This window comes from Bombyx mandarina, chromosome 23 (assembly GCF_030267445.1).
Source record: "Bombyx mandarina strain Sakado chromosome 23, ASM3026744v2".
Classification (NCBI taxonomy): domain Eukaryota; kingdom Metazoa; phylum Arthropoda; class Insecta; order Lepidoptera; family Bombycidae; genus Bombyx; species Bombyx mandarina.
The window spans coordinates 7,941,365-7,963,910 of NC_143229.1; the positions used below are offsets into that span (position 1 = coordinate 7,941,365).

General features: G+C 33.9%; 1 protein-coding gene across 21 annotated transcripts in view; it reads right to left on the bottom strand.

Moving 5' to 3' along the window:
- Nt5b (5' nucleotidase B) overlaps nt 1-22,546 on the bottom strand; it is a 33,724-nt gene that overhangs the window by 10,596 nt on the left and 582 nt on the right. The window contains exons 1-6 of one of the 21 annotated variants that reach the window (XM_028177873.2): nt 15,588-15,710; nt 13,567-13,721; nt 4,613-4,686; nt 4,416-4,533; nt 4,236-4,331; nt 1,399-1,545 (exon numbers count right to left, since the gene is read on the bottom strand). In XM_028177873.2, the coding sequence (XP_028033674.2) occupies nt 1,399-1,545; nt 4,236-4,331; nt 4,416-4,533; nt 4,613-4,686; nt 13,567-13,676 (545 nt within the window). In that variant the 5' untranslated portion in view covers nt 13,677-13,721; nt 15,588-15,710. Of the gene's footprint in view, nt 1-1,398; nt 1,546-4,235; nt 4,332-4,415; nt 4,534-4,612; nt 4,687-5,897; nt 6,028-13,566; nt 13,788-15,471; nt 15,711-19,922; nt 20,441-21,455; nt 21,645-22,546 lie in introns of those variants that run through there. The other 20 variants (XM_089737516.1, XM_089737510.1, XM_089737504.1 and 17 more) reach the window with 20 other exon arrangements.

Here is a 22,546-nt window from a genome sequence, read left to right on the forward strand (position 1 = left end):
TGGTTACTTTGGTGTTTGGTGTCTACTTATTACGTGGTGAATACGTGTGGTCGAAGTCCCAATTACACTATAATAACATTTATTTCAAGCCCGTATGACTATATCATACCAGGACCGATCGATTCGCAATCACAAGTAACTTTCTCAGCAGTGGTAAGGACTTGTTACATAGTGTTTTCGGAGCAGAAAAAACGATTTTTTTTAATATTTTTATTGCTTAGGTATGTGGACGAGCTCACGACCCATCTGGTGTTAAGTGGTTACTGGAACCCATAAACATCTACAACGTAAATGCCACCACCCACCTTGAGATATGAGTTATAAGGTCTCAGTATATTTACAACGGCATCCCCAAACTTCAAACCGAAACGCATTATTGCTTCACGACAGAAATAAAACGTAAGCGTGACGTAAATAAACGTGATAATAGGTTTTAAATAATGTTGTAATATTTCATAATTAACCAATGATTTTCATTAAAATAAGAATTTAGCATTTATTCCATTATACCAAAATATGGTTGTGTCAGAATTTGGCAACACTTTGTTTATTTTTACATTTCATTTAAACGTATTAATTACATTTAATGAACACTACGTAGAAATACTAACACTACGTAGAACGCAAATCTATTTCAGTGTCCGTGCTCTAAGCACACGGTCTGTTTACAAACATCACACGAACAAACGAAAACGAACTTAATGCGAATTAAGATAAGACTGTAAACATTTTATCAGTTTAATATGTGTCAATAATGTTACATGCCCTATAAGAGTGAAAAACAATTATGATTCCACACGTTTCTCGTAAATTGTTTTCGGATTGCAGTAGAATGATTTAATTGAATTCAACACACATATATTAAAACACAAATGTGAGTCCAAAATTATTATGGACATAGTCGTCATATGGATAAAATAGTTGTTTTTTTTTTAGCTAAATAAAATTGAAAATTCCACATTCAAATTAAAAAAGTCGGAGTAGCTAGGAGTGGACGATATCGGCCAAACGTGTCTTCCGATAACTGATATTCAGCTTTTTATATGATTAAACGAATTAAAAAAGTTACCTGCTCTAAAAGACAAAGTTAATAATAATAATAATTGAAGACATATCACACAGGGATATTCCGCCCCAATCTATGATTCCTTGTGTTATGAGTACCGTCCAGAGACTGACAAACATACTTATATATACGTTTAAATAAATATGTACATATTTAATATGGATAACAAACACCGAGACAAACAAACCTGTTTATCGCACAATGTTTGCCCGTTGTGGGAATCGAACCCACGACCCTCGGCGCAACATTTAGGGGCGCTAACTAATGCACCACAGAATCAGTCAAATGCCGCCATAAGTAACCGAAATATTTATTGTTAATATTACGCTTACCTCGTATATTGGGGTGAATTCGTGAAGAAATCTATGAGGCACGCAATCAGATAAGTTTCCGGCAGGTTAAACAAAGTGTTCAGAACGTAAACCCTCGATTCATCTAAAGTCAAGAATTTATTCGGATATAATTCGTATACCTGTGAACTGAAGGAAAAAAAATATATATTATACCATAGAAATAAAACTTTTACGTAGAATTAAATATATGACATGAATTGTAAAATATTTATGGCATGCGGACATTAAAAACTAGTCTATAAACAAAATTGAAAGATATAATAATATATAAGTATACCTAGTCAGTTCATAAATTCTGTCACATGTTTAATGTAAAATAATTGAAACAAGTTTATTCATTATGTAACCATTCATATACCAAAATGAACTTAACAAAACATAGATTCTTATGACACTAAAGTTTATTCAAAATGACCTCCGTGATTTTGAATACAGGCCTTCAATCTGCGCGGCCAGTCATCTATCGCAGCACGAACGAGGTCCATGTCAATATCGGCGGCTGCCCTAATCAAGGATGTCTTGAGTGACTCCAAATTGGGATGAGGCTTTGAGCACGCTTTTTCCTCCAAGTGTTGCCATATCTTGTAATCTAACGGATTCAAATCTGGACTGGCCAATCTTCGTGCCGGATGAAGTCGATTTCACGCGCCGCCAGCCAGTCTTGTGTGCTCTTCGCTCTATGAGCTGGCGCCGAATCTTGTTGGAATACCCAGTGCCTGTTATTGAACATGGTATGAGAATCAGGTTCCACAAGGTTCGTCAGGACTGTATTTTGATACACAACTGCATTCGTTTTTACACCTTTCTCACAAAAATGTACCTCTGTTAAGCCCCAATAAGAAACTCCCAACCATACCATGAGCGAGGATGGAAAATGACCTCGTTGGACACGCGGAATACGGTTGCTCGCTTCTTCACTACTGTGTGCGTACACCTTATCATTTTGTTTGTTGTAGCTCTCTTCTACGGTAAAAATTTTTTCATCCGAAAAAAGAATTTCCCGATATTTTTTTCCCGCGTACCGCTTCAACAAAGCGCGGCATCTCTTCAGTCTCAGGTCCATTAGACGAGCATTCAAACGATGTCCTGTTTTTCTTCGATATGCCCGAAGCCCTAAGTCTTCATTTAACACCCTTTTCACCGTGGTTCTGCTTAACCCCATCTGAAGGGCCAACAGTTTCTGCTTACGTTTGGGATTCTTTGAATTCGCGCCTTCACAGCTTTTATCACTGCTGGAGTCCTAACAGACCGAGGGCGACCACTTCTTGACCTGTCATCTATACTAGAGTCTTCATTGTATCGTTTGATGGTACGATAAACGAATCTTTTGGTTATATTCAAATTTTTCAGTATATTAAAAATTTGAATTGGCGCGTAACCGCAACGATGCAACGCAATAACTGCAACACGGTCTTCTTTAAGCGTCCACTCCATATTTAAAAATGAGTAAAATTCTAAAAGTATACATTTTTATTTTCATGAACAATTCGAAATTCGAATTCAATAAACTTTTTTGTGGCCAGCATTCTAAAAGAAAAGTTTTTACTGTGTGACAATACTTATGACCTGACTAGTTATATGCATTACAAACACTTTTTGTAAAAATCAAAAATTCATATTTAAATAACAAAATCAAATCTAATTTTAGCATTATTAACATGAATCAATGAAATGCGTGATTTTATATTATATGGCTGATCGTTATTTTAGCCCCAAATGACGTCACACGTGTTAAAGTTGCACTTAGCAGAGTTTGATGTAAAGATTCTGTTGTAACTTTCAAAAAGATATATGCTTTCCAGTTTTCCATTATCACTCTTTCATATTCGGTCTGGTTATAATTTATTTCATGGATAATATTTATGTCATGATTTAGTAATTAGCCCTAACCAATAAACCCGATGGTGAGGTTCGGAGATTATAAATAATTATTTATTGAAATAATATAAAATAATAAAAATAAATGTCAACTTTATAAGCTCAATTTTTTTAAGGTAGTACAAAAGACGAACTAAATTTATTTATCAAGGGGTGAAAGGTTAAAGCGACATTACGCTTAATACGCAACATTTATCTTTGTAATTAAAGGTACATATGAACATCAATAGTTCTATGTTTTTAATAGAACTTCAATAAAGTTTACCCCATTCAAACAGACGAAGAATTTTTGTTGTCATTATATTTTTTCAAATTTTAATGGTTCTTCCTGTAATATTGCAAAAATGTCGCTTAAACCAAATAGTCTTTCACCCCTCGGTATGTATTTCAACACACCGATTCCAGGCCTTAAAAAGACTAGGGTTACAGGATTAAAAATAATAATTTATTCAATACTTCTTGTTAATAACACAAAGAGCATTTAAAACAAACGTTCATAATGTGAGTATTCATTCACGTACCTAGACAAAGTAAATATTTTGCACGCATTAAAGAACACTTTGTACCAAAGGCCAATGACCGTAAAAATAAACATGTAACATATGTATATATTTTTTTTTATTGCTTAGATGGGTAGACGAGCTCAGAGCCTACTTGGTGTTAAGTGGTTATTGGAGCTCATAGAAATCTACAACGTAAATTCGCCACCCACCTTGAGATATAAGACCTAAGGTCTCAGTATAGTTACAACGGCTACCTCATCCTTCAAACCGAAACGCATCACTGCTTCACGGCAGAAATAGGCGGGATGGTAGTACCTACCCGTGCCGACTCATAAGAGGTTCTACCACCAGTCAAATAGTATACATATATAGTCCTTAGAAATAGAGTGTCCATGTATGTGATAAATAATGTCTCAAAAAATCATTCGTACTTACTGTTTTAAAAATTCAAATCCATGTACACACACTAAAATATTTCCGTAGGCATCGACTTTGAGCAAATTTCCATATAACGTATCAAACCAGAGTCCTCTGAAATTAATGATTTAATATGTTAAAACATGCGGACAAAATGAGTCCTTTCTAATAGAAACTATTATTACTTTCGCCGCTCACCTCACTGGAAACGAAGGGTCATATTCGAATTCTAATATCTCTCTTGGATATCCTTTGACTACTAATCTTTCTTTGGTTAAATTGAATCCTAACGTTTCGTACTGTGGCGATTTGTATTCTGTAAAAATAAAATTACGTTCAAAAGATTTATTATTTTAACAACCAAATTATTATTTGAATGTCAATTTATTACTCACCGGCCAATGTATAGTCCATATCAAAACCGTAAAATTTAACATTTTCTAAATGCAACGATCTGTTAACGAAAATTCTGAAACAAACAAAAAAACAGTTCGTGAGGTTTTTTTTTTTATTTATTTGGATATTCCACAAAAATATTAAATTTCAACGATATAGCAGCTTGTGAATACGAGTATACTCGTATTTTTATTTTCTGTGACATGTGATATAATATAAATTTTATAGAGCTCTTCCATATAAACATATATGAATAGATCCTCCTGCATCCTGGATGACGCATCAAGAGGTATATCTAAATTTCTTTCTGAATTTCTTTCTAAAAACAATTAGTTTTATATAGTTAAAATATTGGAATTCTTTTAAGTAAATAAATAAACCTACTTTAAGGGATTACAATTCGAACTATATAAATATATTATGTTACATTTTCAGAATTCAAGATTCCGAATTGGAATAGTCATCCAACCGTCATCCATCATCATTCCGTATTAAATAAATTTGAAAATAGTTTTTTCAATTTTAAAAATAATATTAAATTAACCATATTCGAATGCGATGGTCAGAGACTGTGTAGTTCTACGATAAAGACCAACAGTTGGCCGCCAGAGCAAAAGAGACCGAAATTCTGGCCTAGACACTTTATAGCGACTGCATAATAAAATAATAAGAAATATGAAGAAGCTAATCAGCGTGGAGCAGGTTCGCCAAACTCTGAAGGAAAAATTCTCATCAAAACGCATAGGGCGATTGTAAGTCGAAGAACGATACTCGATATATTTCTGTAAGACTTAGCAACTGAAGTGATGTAAAGAATGAAACTTTAATATTAATTTACTTAGACAGCTGATGAATTTTGAGAAGAGTAAGAGGAAGCGTACGTGGGCGGTGGCATTATTCTAGTGATGTCCATGCTGTGGGATGTAGTAATCGATTAACCAAAGCGGCAGATAGCAAAAAAGGGAGTTGAAGAGAAAGTAATCAAGCTTAAACTATAGACCAAAATAATGAAAAATGCGATAATATAAATGTAAGTAATGTAAAAGTTTCTTTTTGATATAAATAACTCTATTATAACTCTCAAACATATTGATAAATTATAAATGCACAGTGTACAAGCAAACATCTTTAATTAGACGTGTCACGTTTCCGTGTTCAATTTGTTATTCAGAAATAACGAAACTAGTTACATTTTCCCGGGATAAATAATATACGTCAAACCTGGATAAGCGAGAGTTCAAGGGAGCACAATCTTATTCTCGCTTATAGAGGTTTCTCACTAACCCGAGTTTCTCGCTAATGCTCCCTCTAAATTTCGATTCGCGATTTTCCGCATTCAAATGCATTCACTATTTTAAGTTTATGACTTTAATGACAGTACTTTAATTTTCCGTTTTTACATGATGCAGAACAGAACTTTCCTTCGCAATTGATAAACGATAAACTGAGTAAGTCCGACAAACAGGACGATACACAGGCACACGTGTCCATTCGAAAATAATGCGATAAAAGAATACGATAAAATAACAACGTTATTTAGTTCCACGAAATAGAATATGTTCAATATTCACGAGAAAACAATACAAAAACAATGATAGGAAGTTCCACGAAAGTTAAAAATGAGTCATAAAATAGCACATGTTAAATTTGTAATTTGTTTTGTCATTTGTTCCTCCTAAATAATATAAATAAATAAAGCTCGACTGTCGCTTATATAATATATATATAGATAAGTAGCAGTCTCACTTACGGAGGTCCATGAGGGAAAAACGACTCTCTCTTACAGAGGTTTCTGTTTCTCGCTAATAGAGGTTTTGGGAGCTTAAAATGACGGGTCCTTGCTATTACTCTCACTTATAGAGTTTTCTTACTTATCAAGTTCTCACTTACCCAGGTTTGACTGTAATTGTTTGTGTCAATTTCTGGTCCATAAACTGCTACTCAATTAGTAGATCCGTTTGTAACGGAAATTGGAATGACAAACATCTAACTATTCTCCCAACTTTCGCATTAATAATATTAGTAGCGTTTAGAATATTTTACTTATTGCCTATGTACGTATTTACGAACAAAGGAATTGTTGTTGACGTTGACATACAGACGGAAGATAGTCACCTAGTACTATAACATGTTCGGTGGAATAGATTCACAGTATTTTATATTATTGTTTCCACTATATACGAGTAATATTGTGAGTATAAAATATTGTGTTGTAAATGTAAAACAATCTTGCTGGATCCTATACAGAAGTCAGTTCTCATACGTACTCACTTACTCATCTCACTGGTCTTGTACATTGACCTACATTGCTTATACGAGATACCAGTTTTTATACAACTTTGTGACACACTGAAAATGTTTATTTTCTTACTTGTTTACGTGAGAAGGGACATGTAACAAAAACAAGCGAAAGTTCGCTTCATTAAATATATTCACGTCATGACCTCCAAAGACACCATGACATGGCGAGGTTCCGCCTACGAATCGTAACTCGTAATCTATCTAAAATAGAAATCATATTCTATTAGTAACACATCATTTTTACGTCTTCCGATTGAGCGACCAAATAAGTGCTGCGATGTTTATTTTGCATCAAATTGAGAACGTATCGGAATATTATCTCGCCAAAACATGTTTGTAAAACAACAAATTGATTTCGTCTTCGGGCGATAAATTATGTAAACATTGACTATCCGATTTAGAATTTATTTTTCAATCGCCACGTTTCAAGTTTTCCATCAAGTAAAATTCCCGTCTTCATATAAAACACGCGATTGTTTAATAGTTTGCATTATTAACACTGAATATTTAAATATAACTAGTCAGGTCATAAGTATTGTCACACAGTAAAAACTTTTCTTTTAGCATGCTGGCCACAAAAAAGTTTATTGAATTCGAATTTCGAATTGTTCATGAAAATAAAAATGTATACTTTTAGAATTTTACTCATTTTTAAATATGGAGTGGACGCTTAAAGAAGACCGTGTTGCAGTTATTGCGTTGCATCGTTGCGGTTACGCGCCAATTCAAATTTTTAACATACTGAAAAATTTGAATATAACCAAAAGATTCGTTTATCGTACCATCAAACGATACAATGAAAACTCTAGTATAGGTGACAGGTCAAGAAGTGGTCTCCCTCGGTCTGTTAGGACTCCAGCAGTGATAAAAGCTGTGAAGGCACGAATTCAAAGAAATCCCAAACGTAAGCAGAAACTGTTGGCCCTTCAGATGGGGTTAAGCAGAACCACGGTGAAAAGGGTGTTAAATGAAGACTTAGGGCTTCGGGCATATAGAAGAAAAACAGGACATCGTTTGAATGCTCGTCCAATGGACCTGAGACTGAAGAGATGCCGCGCTTTGTTGAAGCGGTACGCGGGAAAAAAATATCGGGAAATTCTTTTTTCGGATGAAAAATTTTTTACCGTAGAAGAGAGCTACAACAAACAAAATGATAAGGTGTACGCACACAATAGTGAAGAAGCGAGTAACCGTATTCCGCGTGTCCAACGAGGTCATTTTCCATCCTCGCTCATGGTATGGTTGGGAGTTTCTTATTGGGGCTTAACAGAGGTACATTTTTGTGAGAAAGGTGTAAAAACGAATGCAGTTGTGTATCAAAATACAGTCCTGACGAACCTTGTGGAACCTGTTTCTCATACCATGTTCAATAACAGGCACTGGGTATTCCAACAAGATTCGGCGCCAGCTCATAGAGCGAAGAGCACACCAGACTGGCTGGCGGCGCGTGAAATCGACTTCATCCGGCACGAAGACTGGCCCTCCTCTAGTCCAGATTTGAATCCGTTAGATTACAAGATATGACAACACTTGGAGGAAAAGGCGTGCTCAAAGCCTCATCCCAATTTGGAGTCACTCAAGACATCCTTGATTAAGGCAGCCGCCGATATTGACATGGACCTCGTTCGTGCTGCGATAGACGACTGGCCGCGCAGATTGAGGGCCTGTATTCAAAATCACGGAGGTCATTTTGAATAAACTTTAGTGTCATAAGAATCTGTGTTTTGTTAAGTTCATTTTGTCATATGAATGGTTACATAATGAATAAACTTGTTTCAATTATTTTACATTAAACATGTGACAGAATTTATGACCTGACTAGGTATATCACTGTTCCCTGTTTCAATACCAGCCCTATTAAGAGTTGGAACAACTCATTTTTAACATATAAAAAGTTGAGTTAAATAAGGTATTGCTAATTAATTTTTTCCTACCTATGTTGATAGCTTGAGAGGCTATTTCAGCTTCACCCTAACGTGTGTAGGTGAGCTCACGGGGCTCAAACCGGAGTGTTGCTAACACTGACCCTAGCAAGGGCAGTGCTTCGCAGAATCTACCACCGGATCGGAAACGCGACCCACTGAGAAGATCCGCCGAGAAACTCAGTGGACTGTGTCTATGGGTTAATTCACTCGTCGAGCCCTTCGTCGCAAGCCACGGGTTCGACGAGAACGGTGACCGGGAGGTATTGCTAAAATCCGTGACTGATTTAAGAGTCATAATAATATATGGTATATGAACTTCAATACGGTTTACCACCAGTTGCTTAATTAAATAATATTATATTGAAAATCAAAATGATTCGTCTTCTATGAATTATAATAATAATTAAAACTTTAATTATTCTGTTTGATGCAGAATATGAATACCATATTACATTGATACATTAGAAATATAAACATAAGTGCAACAACATAGCAAATATATACACCAAGAAGCTCTCAGTTAGCATTCTGGGTAATACACACGAGTTATCTCGTTGCTGACACTCTAGATGTCAAACACCGCTAAGCTAACTTTAGTTCATTGAGATAAGAATTACGTCAGGTCAACGAAGCTTGCGATAACGCATGGAATTAACTAATTAGCGCAACGAAAGACTATTATACTTTAATGTATTGTTTGACAATGTAACGGAAAAAAAACTATACGCAACTCTTAAATCAGCAGTAATAAAATTGCTTCAAAGAAACTGAATGAAATTTTATTGCGGAAAAGAAATCTGCCGACGCTGCTTAGGGTCGCCGAATATTTTTTGTCAGTAATTTTAAGATGAATTTGAGGGACCAACATTTTTATTGAGCTAACTCTTCGAATTTCCGGCTTAGCGTCTACGATTCTGGACAAAGCTTTGATTCCAACAACCTGTGTTTGCTGTATTCTATGAAATAGGAATCCTTTAAATTTTCACGAATAATGAAGGAAGTCTACGATCGTAAATAAATCAAACCCATGAAGATTATAATTTACGTAATAATTACTGAACGGTGGTGAGTCTTGTGAGCCCGCAGGGGTAGGTACCACCACCTTGCTTATATCTGGCGCGAACCAGTCATGTTTTCCAGTTTGAAGGATGGGATAGTCGTTTTGCAATACATTTCTGCCGCGAAGCAGTAATGCGTTTCGGTTTGAAGGGTGGGGCAGTGAGACCTTAGAACGTATATCTCAAGGTAGGTGGCGCATTTACGTCGTAGATGTCTATGGGCTCCAGTAACCACTTAACACCGGGTGGGCTGTGAGCTCGTCCACCCATCTAAGCAATAAATAAATAAAAACATTTGAGGCTTGAGGCCGTTGGTGGCTGCATTCACGTTGTGATGTCTATAAGATACGACAAACATTTCGCCTTTTCGCATTAAAAGTTTACAATTTCCAAAAATACTCGAAATTGAGTTAATATGCGTAAACATTTGGTACATCAGTATTTTTCTCATAAATACTGTCAAAAGAGTGTAGCTTATTTTTTTTTTTTTTTTAGATTACCTATGTTTTGACTACTATTAACAAAATTAATACATAATTTTATCTTACTTTAAAAGACAGATAATGTAACTGGTAAAAAATAAAAAATAATTGTTGTAAAGATGATTAAATTAAAAATATTAGATACATGTTAAACCTTTAAAACACTCCTGTGAAATTAGTAAATTTTGAGATTATACGGTTTTAATGCGAGAAGACGATTCAACACTAGGTGCGCTTGAGTTCGTTCATCTATCTATACACTAAAAAACGTTGAGCGTTACGTTTTTTATAGAGGTTACGGCACTGACATTAAATATTGCTTGAAAACATGAAAATCACGCTTAAATAAATGAATAAATTGTTAATTAGTTGGCTTCTGCCAACGACCTCTCTACTGAGTTGCAAGTTTAAAAAAATTATTACACCAAACAGTATGTTGCAAATCAGACTTTTGGGAGCAATTAAAAGTTGATTCATACTGTAGAACTAAGGATGGTGGATACCTGATCGGACTAACGTAACGTCATACCACCTTGATTTCACGAATTTAATTTTATTACGAGTTTTATTGTTTTGACACTTTGTTATTACTTTTTCATGGAAACTGTGAACACATGTGAAATATAAAAAGATGTGTGGTGTCGTGGAACACCGAAAAGGAACGAAGTTCCTTATTATAAAAATATTAATTTTAAGTTCTATTCGAGGTATAAAGAAAATAATTATTCGGGTATACATTTTTTATTAAGATTTTTTTATTGATAAAAAAAAGATATTCCAAAGCAAATTAATATACACTAAAAACAATAATCATCGAAATCGGTTGGCGTGATATTGAGTTATTTATCTAATTGTCGCGCACGTACTTAATGCAAATTTAAGGCTTATAATAATATGGTTTTCTCTTGAATACCATTATCAGAACTAGACTAAATTGAAATGAGACCACACGGAAAGCGTCAGCTTTCTAATAAAAAAAGAATCATCAAAATCGATTCACCTATATAGTCAAAAGTCATGAGGTATAGTAACCGGCAAACTTCTTGAGCAAATGACCTTGACTGCGCAGAACCGAATTTTAGATCACTTTGGTGGTGAGGGTGAGGCGCGACGGCAGGGGAAATCGTATCGAGGGCTTTATTGGTAGATCAGTCGAACCTTGCGTCCCGCACCGCGCCCTCATTCCGCTTGCTCCCAAAAGTACGCTTGCGTACAGTGGAAAGTCTATCGTTATTAATCGTTAAGTTATTTGTTATAATTACTTGTGGACTTTGTTGCCATTGCTATTTGTTGAGTGTTTGTTGATTTTTTATAAAACATACACTATGCCACGACAAACCGGTGTAGTATTCAAAAGAAAGGGTAGAAAAATTGTGTACGACGTATATTGCTTCATTATAAAACAGGGGAAGAATGATATGGAAAAATTAAAACAGACTTCGGAAGTAACAAAACCATCAGTGAGTACTGTTAGGTGCATTATTAAGGAAGCTAAAGGCTCTGGCTTGCTCGCCGTGTTTCGGACTCCGGGTAAGAAAAGATCAGGGAAGAAGAAAGTTACCGGAATGGATAGTTTCGTTCAATCTGTAATAAAAAGATGTAATCATAATAACTACATAACAAGCAGCGAAACTCCGTACCGTAGAAAGGCTTCGAAAAATTTAAAGAAGATATAAATTTTAATGGCTCGGAATGAAGCTTACGACGTATTATGAAAGAGCTAGGCTTTAGATGGAAAAAAAGAACAGAAAATAATCGGAAGCTGGTAATTGAAAAAAGTAACATTCGATTACTACAAATCGAATATCTTCAAAAAATAATTAATTATAGACAAAAAAGAAGACCGAATCGACCGAGTTGTAAACTACACCGATGAGCCCTATGTCGACTAATCACGATGATAGCGACTCGGGTGATGAAAACAGTGATGATGATGATGGTCAAGATTATGATAACGAAAAAAAAATTACAAATACCAGCTTCGCTTCAACTGAACCAAGACCTGGCAACAGCTCTAGTTTTGACTTAATAGAAGGAATATCTATTTTACCTCAAGATTAAATTATTACAATTATTAACCTATATGTTTTGTTGATGTTCTAATAAATATATAAATAAATACATATGTTGATTTTAATAATTTAATAGCATTATGACGCAGAGTAAGTAATGTTTTTGCACGTGAGTGTACCATGCGCGAACTTACCCCCACTACGTCAACAAATGCTCAAGAAGTTTGCCGGCTATTATAACAAACATAAAATCTTACGTTACGAACTTCGTTCCAAAATTTGGTACCTGCCAGTGAGTTTCGGTCCCGGCAATATTCAGATCACTCGAGACGAGTAAACCGGGCGACTTATCCTTTAATCTAGAATCACATCTTTAGAACGAAAGATTTAAATTCTAGATGAAATGTTCAATTCGATTTTGAGGTTATTAGTACTTGATGAAAATGAATTGTCGTCATGTATAAAATTAGATACTATATTTTATGCTTAATACTCTTCAAGTCAAATAACGTATATGAGTTATTTACGTTATAATTATACCTATTGCATTTGAACAGCGTCAACACGAATATTCGCCCACAACTCTCTCCGGGTGGAATTCCAGTGTCATGCCAATAAGGCGTGTCCGACTGAATATTATTCCAGTACTTAAATCGAGCGACAATTTCACAGCTTGTATTATTAAACTGTCTTTGGCAGATCATATTTACAAAAAACCATTTTGTTGATTTAAACAAAGGGCAATGTAACAGTTTCACTATTTACCTATTTCAAATTTAACAAAATATGTAATAGTTTATTACTAGTGAATTAAGTAATTACTCGCAAAAATGAAAATATCTTAACGTATCGTTTTTTTTTTTTTACACGTTAATTAGCAAGTAAAATTATCTGGTTTTATGTTTTATTAAGAATGTCAACATTAATGAAAACACCACCGGTATAGATAGAGTATTTGAAATACAAAGCATTGCGTAAATTGAGAATCTAATTAGTTGAAACTAAAATAGAAAACCCACTTCTGTTTCCTTATTAAATGTTCCACTAATTATCACATTCCCGATATCGGAAGATTCCATTTCTACACTAAACATGACGTGATTACTGGTTAGAAATATTGGAGCGCAGTCGATACAAATGTTGAATTATAATCAAGGTCGTATGCCATAACTCACTCGTTAGGCGCCGCTGTGTATCTGTCGCCTTTGTGGTAAGCTGATCCATTCCCGTTTACATAATCTTCGAAATGCACACTGGTCCCGTTTTCCATCTTATGATCCTTCATGTCATCACATTAACAAAACAAATTAAATGGCCACAACCTGCCAAGCTGCCAATGCTAAATGCTTTGATAACACACTCTTAAAATTTTCGATTAATCTAAGCGCACAACAATCTAAGTAGGCAAACAATTTAAAGACAAAATATCTTGAAAAATTCCATCTTAGTTTGACTGATTATTGACAGTAACAAGGCCACGACCGGTTTTGTTCTCGAAATTTTTCGCTTTGTATAGTTAACGGTTACCGCAAGGAATACCGTCCGGTACCCAATTTAGTTTTATGTAGGCGTTTTGAGATTTTGACTATAAATATTGGAGAACATAATAATATCGAGGAGTGACATATACATATACATACATCTTTGTAATTAAAGATGCGTTTTATTTGGTATTAGCAGCATCAGTTCGTACTTTAAATTGAACTTCAATTAAGTTTACTCCATTCAAATAGCTGAAGAAGTTTTTTTTTGTTATGATATTTTTTCCAGATTTTGAACTTTATATGGCTGTCCTGTAAAGTTGCAAAAATGTCGCTAAGCCTAATACTCTTTCACTCCTCGATATATGTATTATGTAATCGGGCTAGAAGACTTTGGAGTGGCCTTTGAAAGAAAAATATCTTTAATTAAATCTGCACGAAAAAAACTAATAGGTATTAGCTGACGCTAAGCCAAAATATAGTTTATAAACCGATTTTTTTTTGTTATTAACCGAATTACCGAATTTCGTGTTTATTATTAAAACAGTCAATAGTTAAAGTATATTTAACGTAAATATGAATAGAATTAGTTTTCATTCAAAAATCTAGCCGTCGTGTTAATAACGTTAACTACAATTGCAATAAACAAAAGACATTTGAATATTAAGGAATGTGGTGAACAGTAAATATATTAACAAAAAGGATTAAGGACGTTCTATTGGCACGGCATAATACGAATCAGCACGGATGGGAGAGGATATCTTTTACGTTGTGGTATCCATGAGGTCTGGTAATCACATGATAACAAGTAGACCATTAGCTCTCAACCACATAAATAAAAAGTTACTCAAAACAGCAAACCTTTAATTTAAGGCATTCGATATGCATTACAAAGGTGAGAGCTTTCAATTTTTAATTATCACATAGAACTTAGAAACAGGAACATGAGTCATCAACAAATGACCTCAATTTTCCCAATGGCCTACAAAATATGCATAGACAAAGAAAAAATTTGGGATATTTTTATATTATTACAAATGCAAAATTAAGAAAAATAATATATTTTGGATTGGCCAATAATATAGAGTGTAGAGAAATTAGACATAAATACATTAACAACAATAAATGAAATGGGATGCAGCGAGACGCATGGGGAAGTCTGTGCCAGGAGACTGACCAATCGATATAATATGCCGGCAGTTACACATCGATGCATACACAATACGCAACATACTGGTGTATATTATGTACACAGATTATTTAAAACCTGTGTTCGAATAATAACAAAGAATAAACGAAGAATGTTGAGTCATTCTCACGAGTGTCAAACTCGCAACATAAACAATGATTACATTGAACGCAACGGATGTATTAATTTTGTTTTTGGAATTTATGAACTGATGAAATTTAAGTAAATAACATGCAACAAACATAAAGTCGGCCAGTAGAAGTTACAAAATTCTGTAAAATATTGCACGAACAATTGCCGTTCTCTTGTTTCAAATAAAAAAAAAGTGCAAATCATATCAACGTACGACGAAACAAAAAGGTGTCTAGCCTTGTTACTGTTAAGGATATCCTAATTCAAATAACACATACGAGTGGGCGATTACAATGAATTAAGTGATTAGTTGGGATCCCGATCACAAATACACAAAACACTTTCAATTCGATGTCCTTGAATAGATAAATCCAGTAAATATTTATTTTCTCACGTCACAGAATACGCTGTATAAAACACAACAATTAGCATATGGTGAAACACGATAAAATACGACGAGAGCGACGCGTATACTGCCGTCAGACTGTGCCGTTGCGGTGTGTCGTCTACCTAACCCACACCCGAACAGCACAATCACTTCCCCCAACCACGGCTGCTCTCAACAGCTGATACACATTTTACGTACAATACGTACGTATACGTACATGTTTTTGATAATCAAAAACAATCAAGATTGAATTTTGCGTTCAATTCCCATAAATTTCGCAATTAATGTTTAGATATTCATAAATAAACTATAACAGAGTGTACATTATATTAATTATTGTTATCAAGCTATAAAATACAACGACTTCAGCAGATAAGATATTTAATTACTAAAAAGCAACCAATTTAGTAACCATTCAGAATATTTCACGTATTAATATGAGTCCGCACGGATTGGTTTCACTGTACTGATATTATAGTTGCGATCTTGTTTGATAGCCTTTGCATCAGCAATTGAGAATGCAATTTCGTGTCTCAAGTTGAGTGATAGATGTGACGTTGAGGTTTAAATGATAAGCGGTATGTTTGTTTGTTCATAAATGGAATAAAAATATATGATCCTGGCTTTTTTTTCCTTTAACAGGGACTTAAACTAGAATCTTAAATAATCTCATAAGCGCCACTTATAAAGGAATTGTTATTATTCCGCCAGAATATATAGTGTAAGACTACTTTGATTTTTTTTATCTAAGTAATATAGTATATTTTCAAAATTGTTAGTGTACTGATTAAAATATCAAATTGCTTGCACTTTATTGGATGATTTATTTATTTAATATCAAATATAAATTATGTATTAATAAAAATGTTTGCAATTTGAATACTCAACAAAAACAAAGAAAAAAAATTTGAAAAAAAATCATATTGTTTAACGAATCTTTCAATGGGAGTTTGTTTCTTTAAATTTGCCGAACTTAACGGATCTCAGATCTCAACCTTTTAAATAAACCATGTTCATAATTATCAAAAATGGTGATATGATCCGGACGTGATAAATTACCCGTCATATTTTCCGGAATCTATCTAGCTACCATAAAATAAAAATTATCTTTCGTTGTAACAACAAAAAGCTTTACGTACGTACACGTGTCACTGGTATCGATTGATGTCTATTATGAGTTTCGTGTTATCCGGTAAGACCTGACAAGGTATACATTTTGTTACTGACTAAAATAGGCGAACAAATTTACGGCTCACTTATAAGACGTGTCTGAAATTCCTGGACCATAAGGTGAACGCCGATGCTCATCATGCGAAATTAGAATAACTTTACACATTGCGACAAAAGCAGTCCTATGATTCTGGGTACGAGTGCTTCGTGGTAATAGACATGATGGTCATTCATATCCATTACTAGTCACTAGTCACTTATTCACATCCACTATTTTCTTAAGCCCCACGTTGTACCACTACATTTTCTGAACAACACAAACATAATACATTTTAACTCTTCCTTAAAGTCAGTCATTCGCACATTTGGCATCGTGAGAATTGCTTTTCAAAAAAAAAATGACGCTAATTATGTATTAATTCTTATTTAAAAAACATACGAAGTTTTCGCTGAGTAACAATAAAATTCATAGGTTTTTTATTACGTACATACATCTTTTTACATAAATAATAGAAACCCATTTTTTGGTTGGAAGATTTGGGCCGTATGGTGACATAGAGACGCCCAAAGGCGGGAGGCGTGTTCCGGTTCTTATAACAGCATACTGGTAGTAGGGCATAGTGTAAGTTCACACTGGCAGGCATCACCATCCCGCCAATTTCTTCCGCGAAGAGGTTATGTGTCAATGTGTGTCAATTTGTGTCAATGTGTCAATATGAAGGGTGCGAACCGTCGTTCTACAATGCAATAGAGACTTCCATGTCTAAAGATGGGTGGCGGCATTCATGTTTGATGTGTATGGATTTGGTAACAAATTTACAACAGATGGGCCGTGAGCTTATTAAAATAACTTTAAACAATAAAAAATATACATTCGCTGCATTGGATAAGGAATTCGAAATTTTTAAAACGGAACCGATCGAACCGTTCTTGACGGTAACCAGCAACACTATAATTGTATATAATTAAGGGGGAAAATCTACGATTGTTCTTAGGCGGGAAATAAACTGGAGGTATTCACTTCGACGACCCTAATAAAGACAAAGTTACTTGAAAATTATTAGTATTAGTTTCCTATTTCATTGCAATACAACATGACAATTAAATTTACATGTTTTCGGAGCGAAAAAAAGGAATGCTGTAATAATTTATATTTTGTTAAAGATGATAACGGTAATTATTCATACCATGAAGAGCCATTCATTATAATAATCTACATAAAGGGTGTCTTACAATGTGTACATCAAGCCAAAACTTTAAATAGACAATCAATTCGACGAAATAAAAATGTTCCCAAGTAAATAGTTTCGGATTATTGAGTACTTGATAATACCGAAAAAACTATTCTTCTGCCAGCCCTGGAATTGTGTTTTACGTAAGATACCTTAATAATATGATTCGTACTAAAAACTAAGGCTAGCCACATATCAAAAGATGCGTTTTTTTACTTTTATTTTGATTACTTAAAAGGGTGGATAAACTCCCGGCCCGTCTGGTTTTAAATGGTTACATTAAGTAGCATGTTCTACTCCTCTATTTGTGAACCGATTTACTATTTTTTATTATCTATTGACGAGTTCTAGTATTTAATAAATATATACAGATTGTCAGTTTTCAAATAAAAAAGCCAAAGCGTTGTCTTCCCTTTTCTATAAGTTTACATCTAATAGCTTTAGTGTTTCGTATCAATATGTTTTTTTTTTTCGTCTTTACAAGAGAAAAAAATTATTAAAAAAACAAATGAGAAAAAGCATTAAACAAAATTTATCTAAACCTTGAAATGTTAATATTGTGGTAAATTTTCGATCATTTGGTGCACATTGGCACATGACAACAAATTCATAGACACTATTTTATCTGCTACAGGGTATCTTATCGCAATTTATTCGGTTAGACTAAATTGTAATCAATACAATTCGTTTATTGGTGTGAGTTAAATTAGTGTATTGAAACACTATTCGAATCAATCTATATATTTTGGACAACGGAATCATTTACTGACGCGGCGCTACCTAAGTGCTGACATTCTTGAATCACATAAGTATGGAGACAACACTTTCTTTTTTAGCCCTGAGCGGCTACTTAGCTTTACCCTAGCGTGTAGGTGAGCTCTCGGGACTCAAACCGGAAGCGTTGAAAACAATGGCACTAGCATGCGAAGGGGTTCGCAGAATCTACCACTGGATCGGAAACACGACCCACTGAGAAAATCCGGCGAGAAGCTCAGTGGGCTGAGTCTATCTATGGGTTAATTTACTCGTCAAGCCCTTCCTCGCAAACGACGGGTTCGGCGATGAAAACACTTCCATCAAAAACACTAATGTATGAAAAAAAAAACGCTCTATTGCATTGTATTTTTAGAAGTTCTGATACTGGGATTTCTGCTAAGCATGTCTTGACTATTTCTGCCGCGAAAAACTATGCGTTTAGACTACAAAGTGTTTGAACTAATGCCTCAAGGCAATCATGTTGTCTTTTCAATCTTTGGTAACCGATCGACACTCGGTGAAAAATTATTATAACTCAATCATTATTACGCATCGAGGTAAAGTGTCCACCCACATGTATTGGTCATATAGTCTTCTTATATTACATTAGTAATAGGACAGCAAAGAAAATGAAAGTTACTTTTTACAACGTTTTAATTTTAGATCGCACATACTATTTACAACTATGAAATTTATTTACATACATACTGTAACGATATTTTTATCATGAACCAGCTGACCCGGCAGACTTCGTAGTGCCTCAATCGATAAATAAAAGACCTAAGCTTTTGAATAATATAAAGTTAAAACAAACAAAAGGAATCCGTCCGACGGGGGACATATCAAAGGGAAAACAAAATTGTTATTTTTATTTAATTCCGCAAATAATTCAAGATCAAAATTAGCCAAATCGGTCCAGCCGTTCTCGAGTTTTAGCGAGACTGACGAACAGCAATTCATTTTTATATACATATATAGAAGAAAAAGATAGAAGAAAAAGAAGAAGATAGATAGATATAGGTACACATTATAATTCCAATATGCGCCCAACAACACAACAATATTAATATTTCACAAAATGCCGACAAAAATACAGCATAGAAACAGTTGATAAAACTAATACCTGTTGAAATACGCTTCAACAATGTTAACATTAGATAAAAAGTTAAAAAACAATACGCACCTGTGCTCGAGCACTCTCTTATCGAACCAAGCACTATGCATCGTGGTTAGAGACTCAGCGAAACTATCCAATTCAAGTTCGCTTCGGTCTACTCTGGACAATGGCTTATCAATGCCAGCAACTGACTTGTCAGGTATCTCTAGAGTTTCATCGCCCGCGAAAAATTTAATTACGGGTCGTTTACTCTTCGAAGACGAGTTTGCGCGTGCGCGAATGTCTTGCGGATTCACCGATGGCGACAGGGGATAAGCTATCTCAAAAGCGTCAGGCATTTTCCGCGAATAATTTAAATTCAATAATCGAATACCGACTCGCTGTAAATCGAAACTGCGACTGAACTGTAGTCTATTGGCAAGTAAACAGTACGATGATAATTTGACCCCACTGGGTGATTATTGATAACCCTAGTCGTCGGCTGATGTAAAGTGCGTGTTAAAAACAACAAAATATTTACAAATACCTACGTAATCGAATCTTGTAATAAATATATTATTATGCAATGATTTCAGTGTGTTTATTTGTTAAAGGTTGTTGTTTATTTTATAAGAATAGAGTTAGTGCGTGTATGACCAAAGAACACAGTGGACTGCGCAGTTGGGATGACTGATAACATCTAATATTCAAAGTGCCTAAATAAACTGCTAGTTCTTAAACTACTACATATTTTGATTTATAGTAGTTATCTTAATTATGTGCTGCAATGTCAATTCTTTACACATATTCACATATAAAAATTTGAGATACTTTTTTAGACTTTAGTTTATCTCAGCAACTAGTTACTAATTGACATGAAAATCTTATCGCATACTACTTAAATTGTTTAAAAGCCTAGATCGGCTGACAATAAACAGTCTTTAAAAATACGTTTTTATTTTTATTGTATAGATATTTTTATGGAGTTCAAGCTCAATTTGTTTGTTTTAGCATTTGAATTCATCAATTTTAAGTATTGCGAAATTTTAAGTACATATATCTTCCAAATTTTACACTAAAATATGGGACATGGATCTATTGTATTATATTTGATCATAAATCAATAATAATAATGCTTGTTCATAGGCAGTCATAGCAAATGACATGTTAGCATTGGATTAATTTAGTTAATATGTGTTATAAGGATAGGGAAAGTAGAGAAGAACACAGAGGAGGGGAGTCTACTTCAAAACCTGTTGAAATGTGGCAGTAAAGGTTCCTGGAGGGTCATTGTAAATATTTCCAGCATTGGTAGAGATGAACTCTACCTTGATTGTGAGTCGTGTTATATTACAATAGAAATCCTTAGAATATTATAGAATATTTCTCACAGAATTTTCATAGCTAAAACTTGGAAAGCACTTTCTCGACATCAACTTACATTGACAACTCAACTTTGTAAGTATATTTTTTTCTGTAACCAAAATTAAGCTGACAAGTTTGCAGTTTACCTGGTGGTTTTAATTAACATATTGTCAATATAGATTTAGATACTTTTCTAACATGACAATAGAATCAATGCAAAAATAGCAAAATGTAGATATTAGCAAAAGGGCTTACCTGTGTTCAACACGACGATAGTATTTCTTGGACATAATATTTTTATCTTGAAGAGTCAGGCACTCGTTTTCCTTACAAACATCCATTTTAAATTTAGAATTAAAAATTGTCTTAAGTCTTTGATAATTGTTTATTTTCAAAAAATTTATAGTACATCTGAACATGCACTGTTTTTATTAAGTACTGTACCTGTAACAAACATGAAAATGAAGCCAGTTTTGTGATAATGTTTACGATGCTGATAATTATGACTTATCATGATTACATATTTCATAATAATATATCACTATACAATAATCTATCTATGTTTAGTTTTACAGATTCATATTTTCATTCTAGCCTCAAGAGTGCCCTGCTCATTAGTCATTAGAGTACTATTTATTGTTTTGATCCATATATTTCAAGGGAGAAAATCCCAATTTTGATTCTGATTCGCCTTTCAGGTTATATGTAAATATTCATTCATATATTTGATACGTAAATTAACAATAATTTATTAATGGCATTTGGTTTAAATTCTTAAATATTAGTATTTGAGGGGGATTTGCTACTCTCCCTGGGTCTTTACTTTTGAACCCACTTACACTTTTTAAACATACTCTTTATTATATATTTTTTTAATTTACCCACAACAAACTTTGGCTTCTTCAAGTAAATAATTACAAATTCTTTAAAATCATCAAAACTACACAAGAAAATTCAAATAAAACCATTGATTGTTGACCATTTATTAACATGATTTATAGCTGACGATGACTTAGGACAAAAAAGAAGCTTTTGTATGAAAGAAAGCAATAGCCTAATTTACTAAACAGTGCACATATGAAATGCAAATAAGTGTTCATATAAATGCCTAATTTTTTTTAAATATTATTGATTTATAAAATCGCTAGTTTACTGAATAAATAATATTGTAGAGTACACGAGATTATACAATAAGTGTTTATTTACAATTAAAAATGCTTCTTTAAAAATATTTCAATTATGGCCAGAAACGATACTGTAGTATTGATGTTTTTAAATATACAATAAACATAATTTAATATTTTTGTCGTCGTAAATTTAAATGTGCGCTTCTATCAAAATTGTTA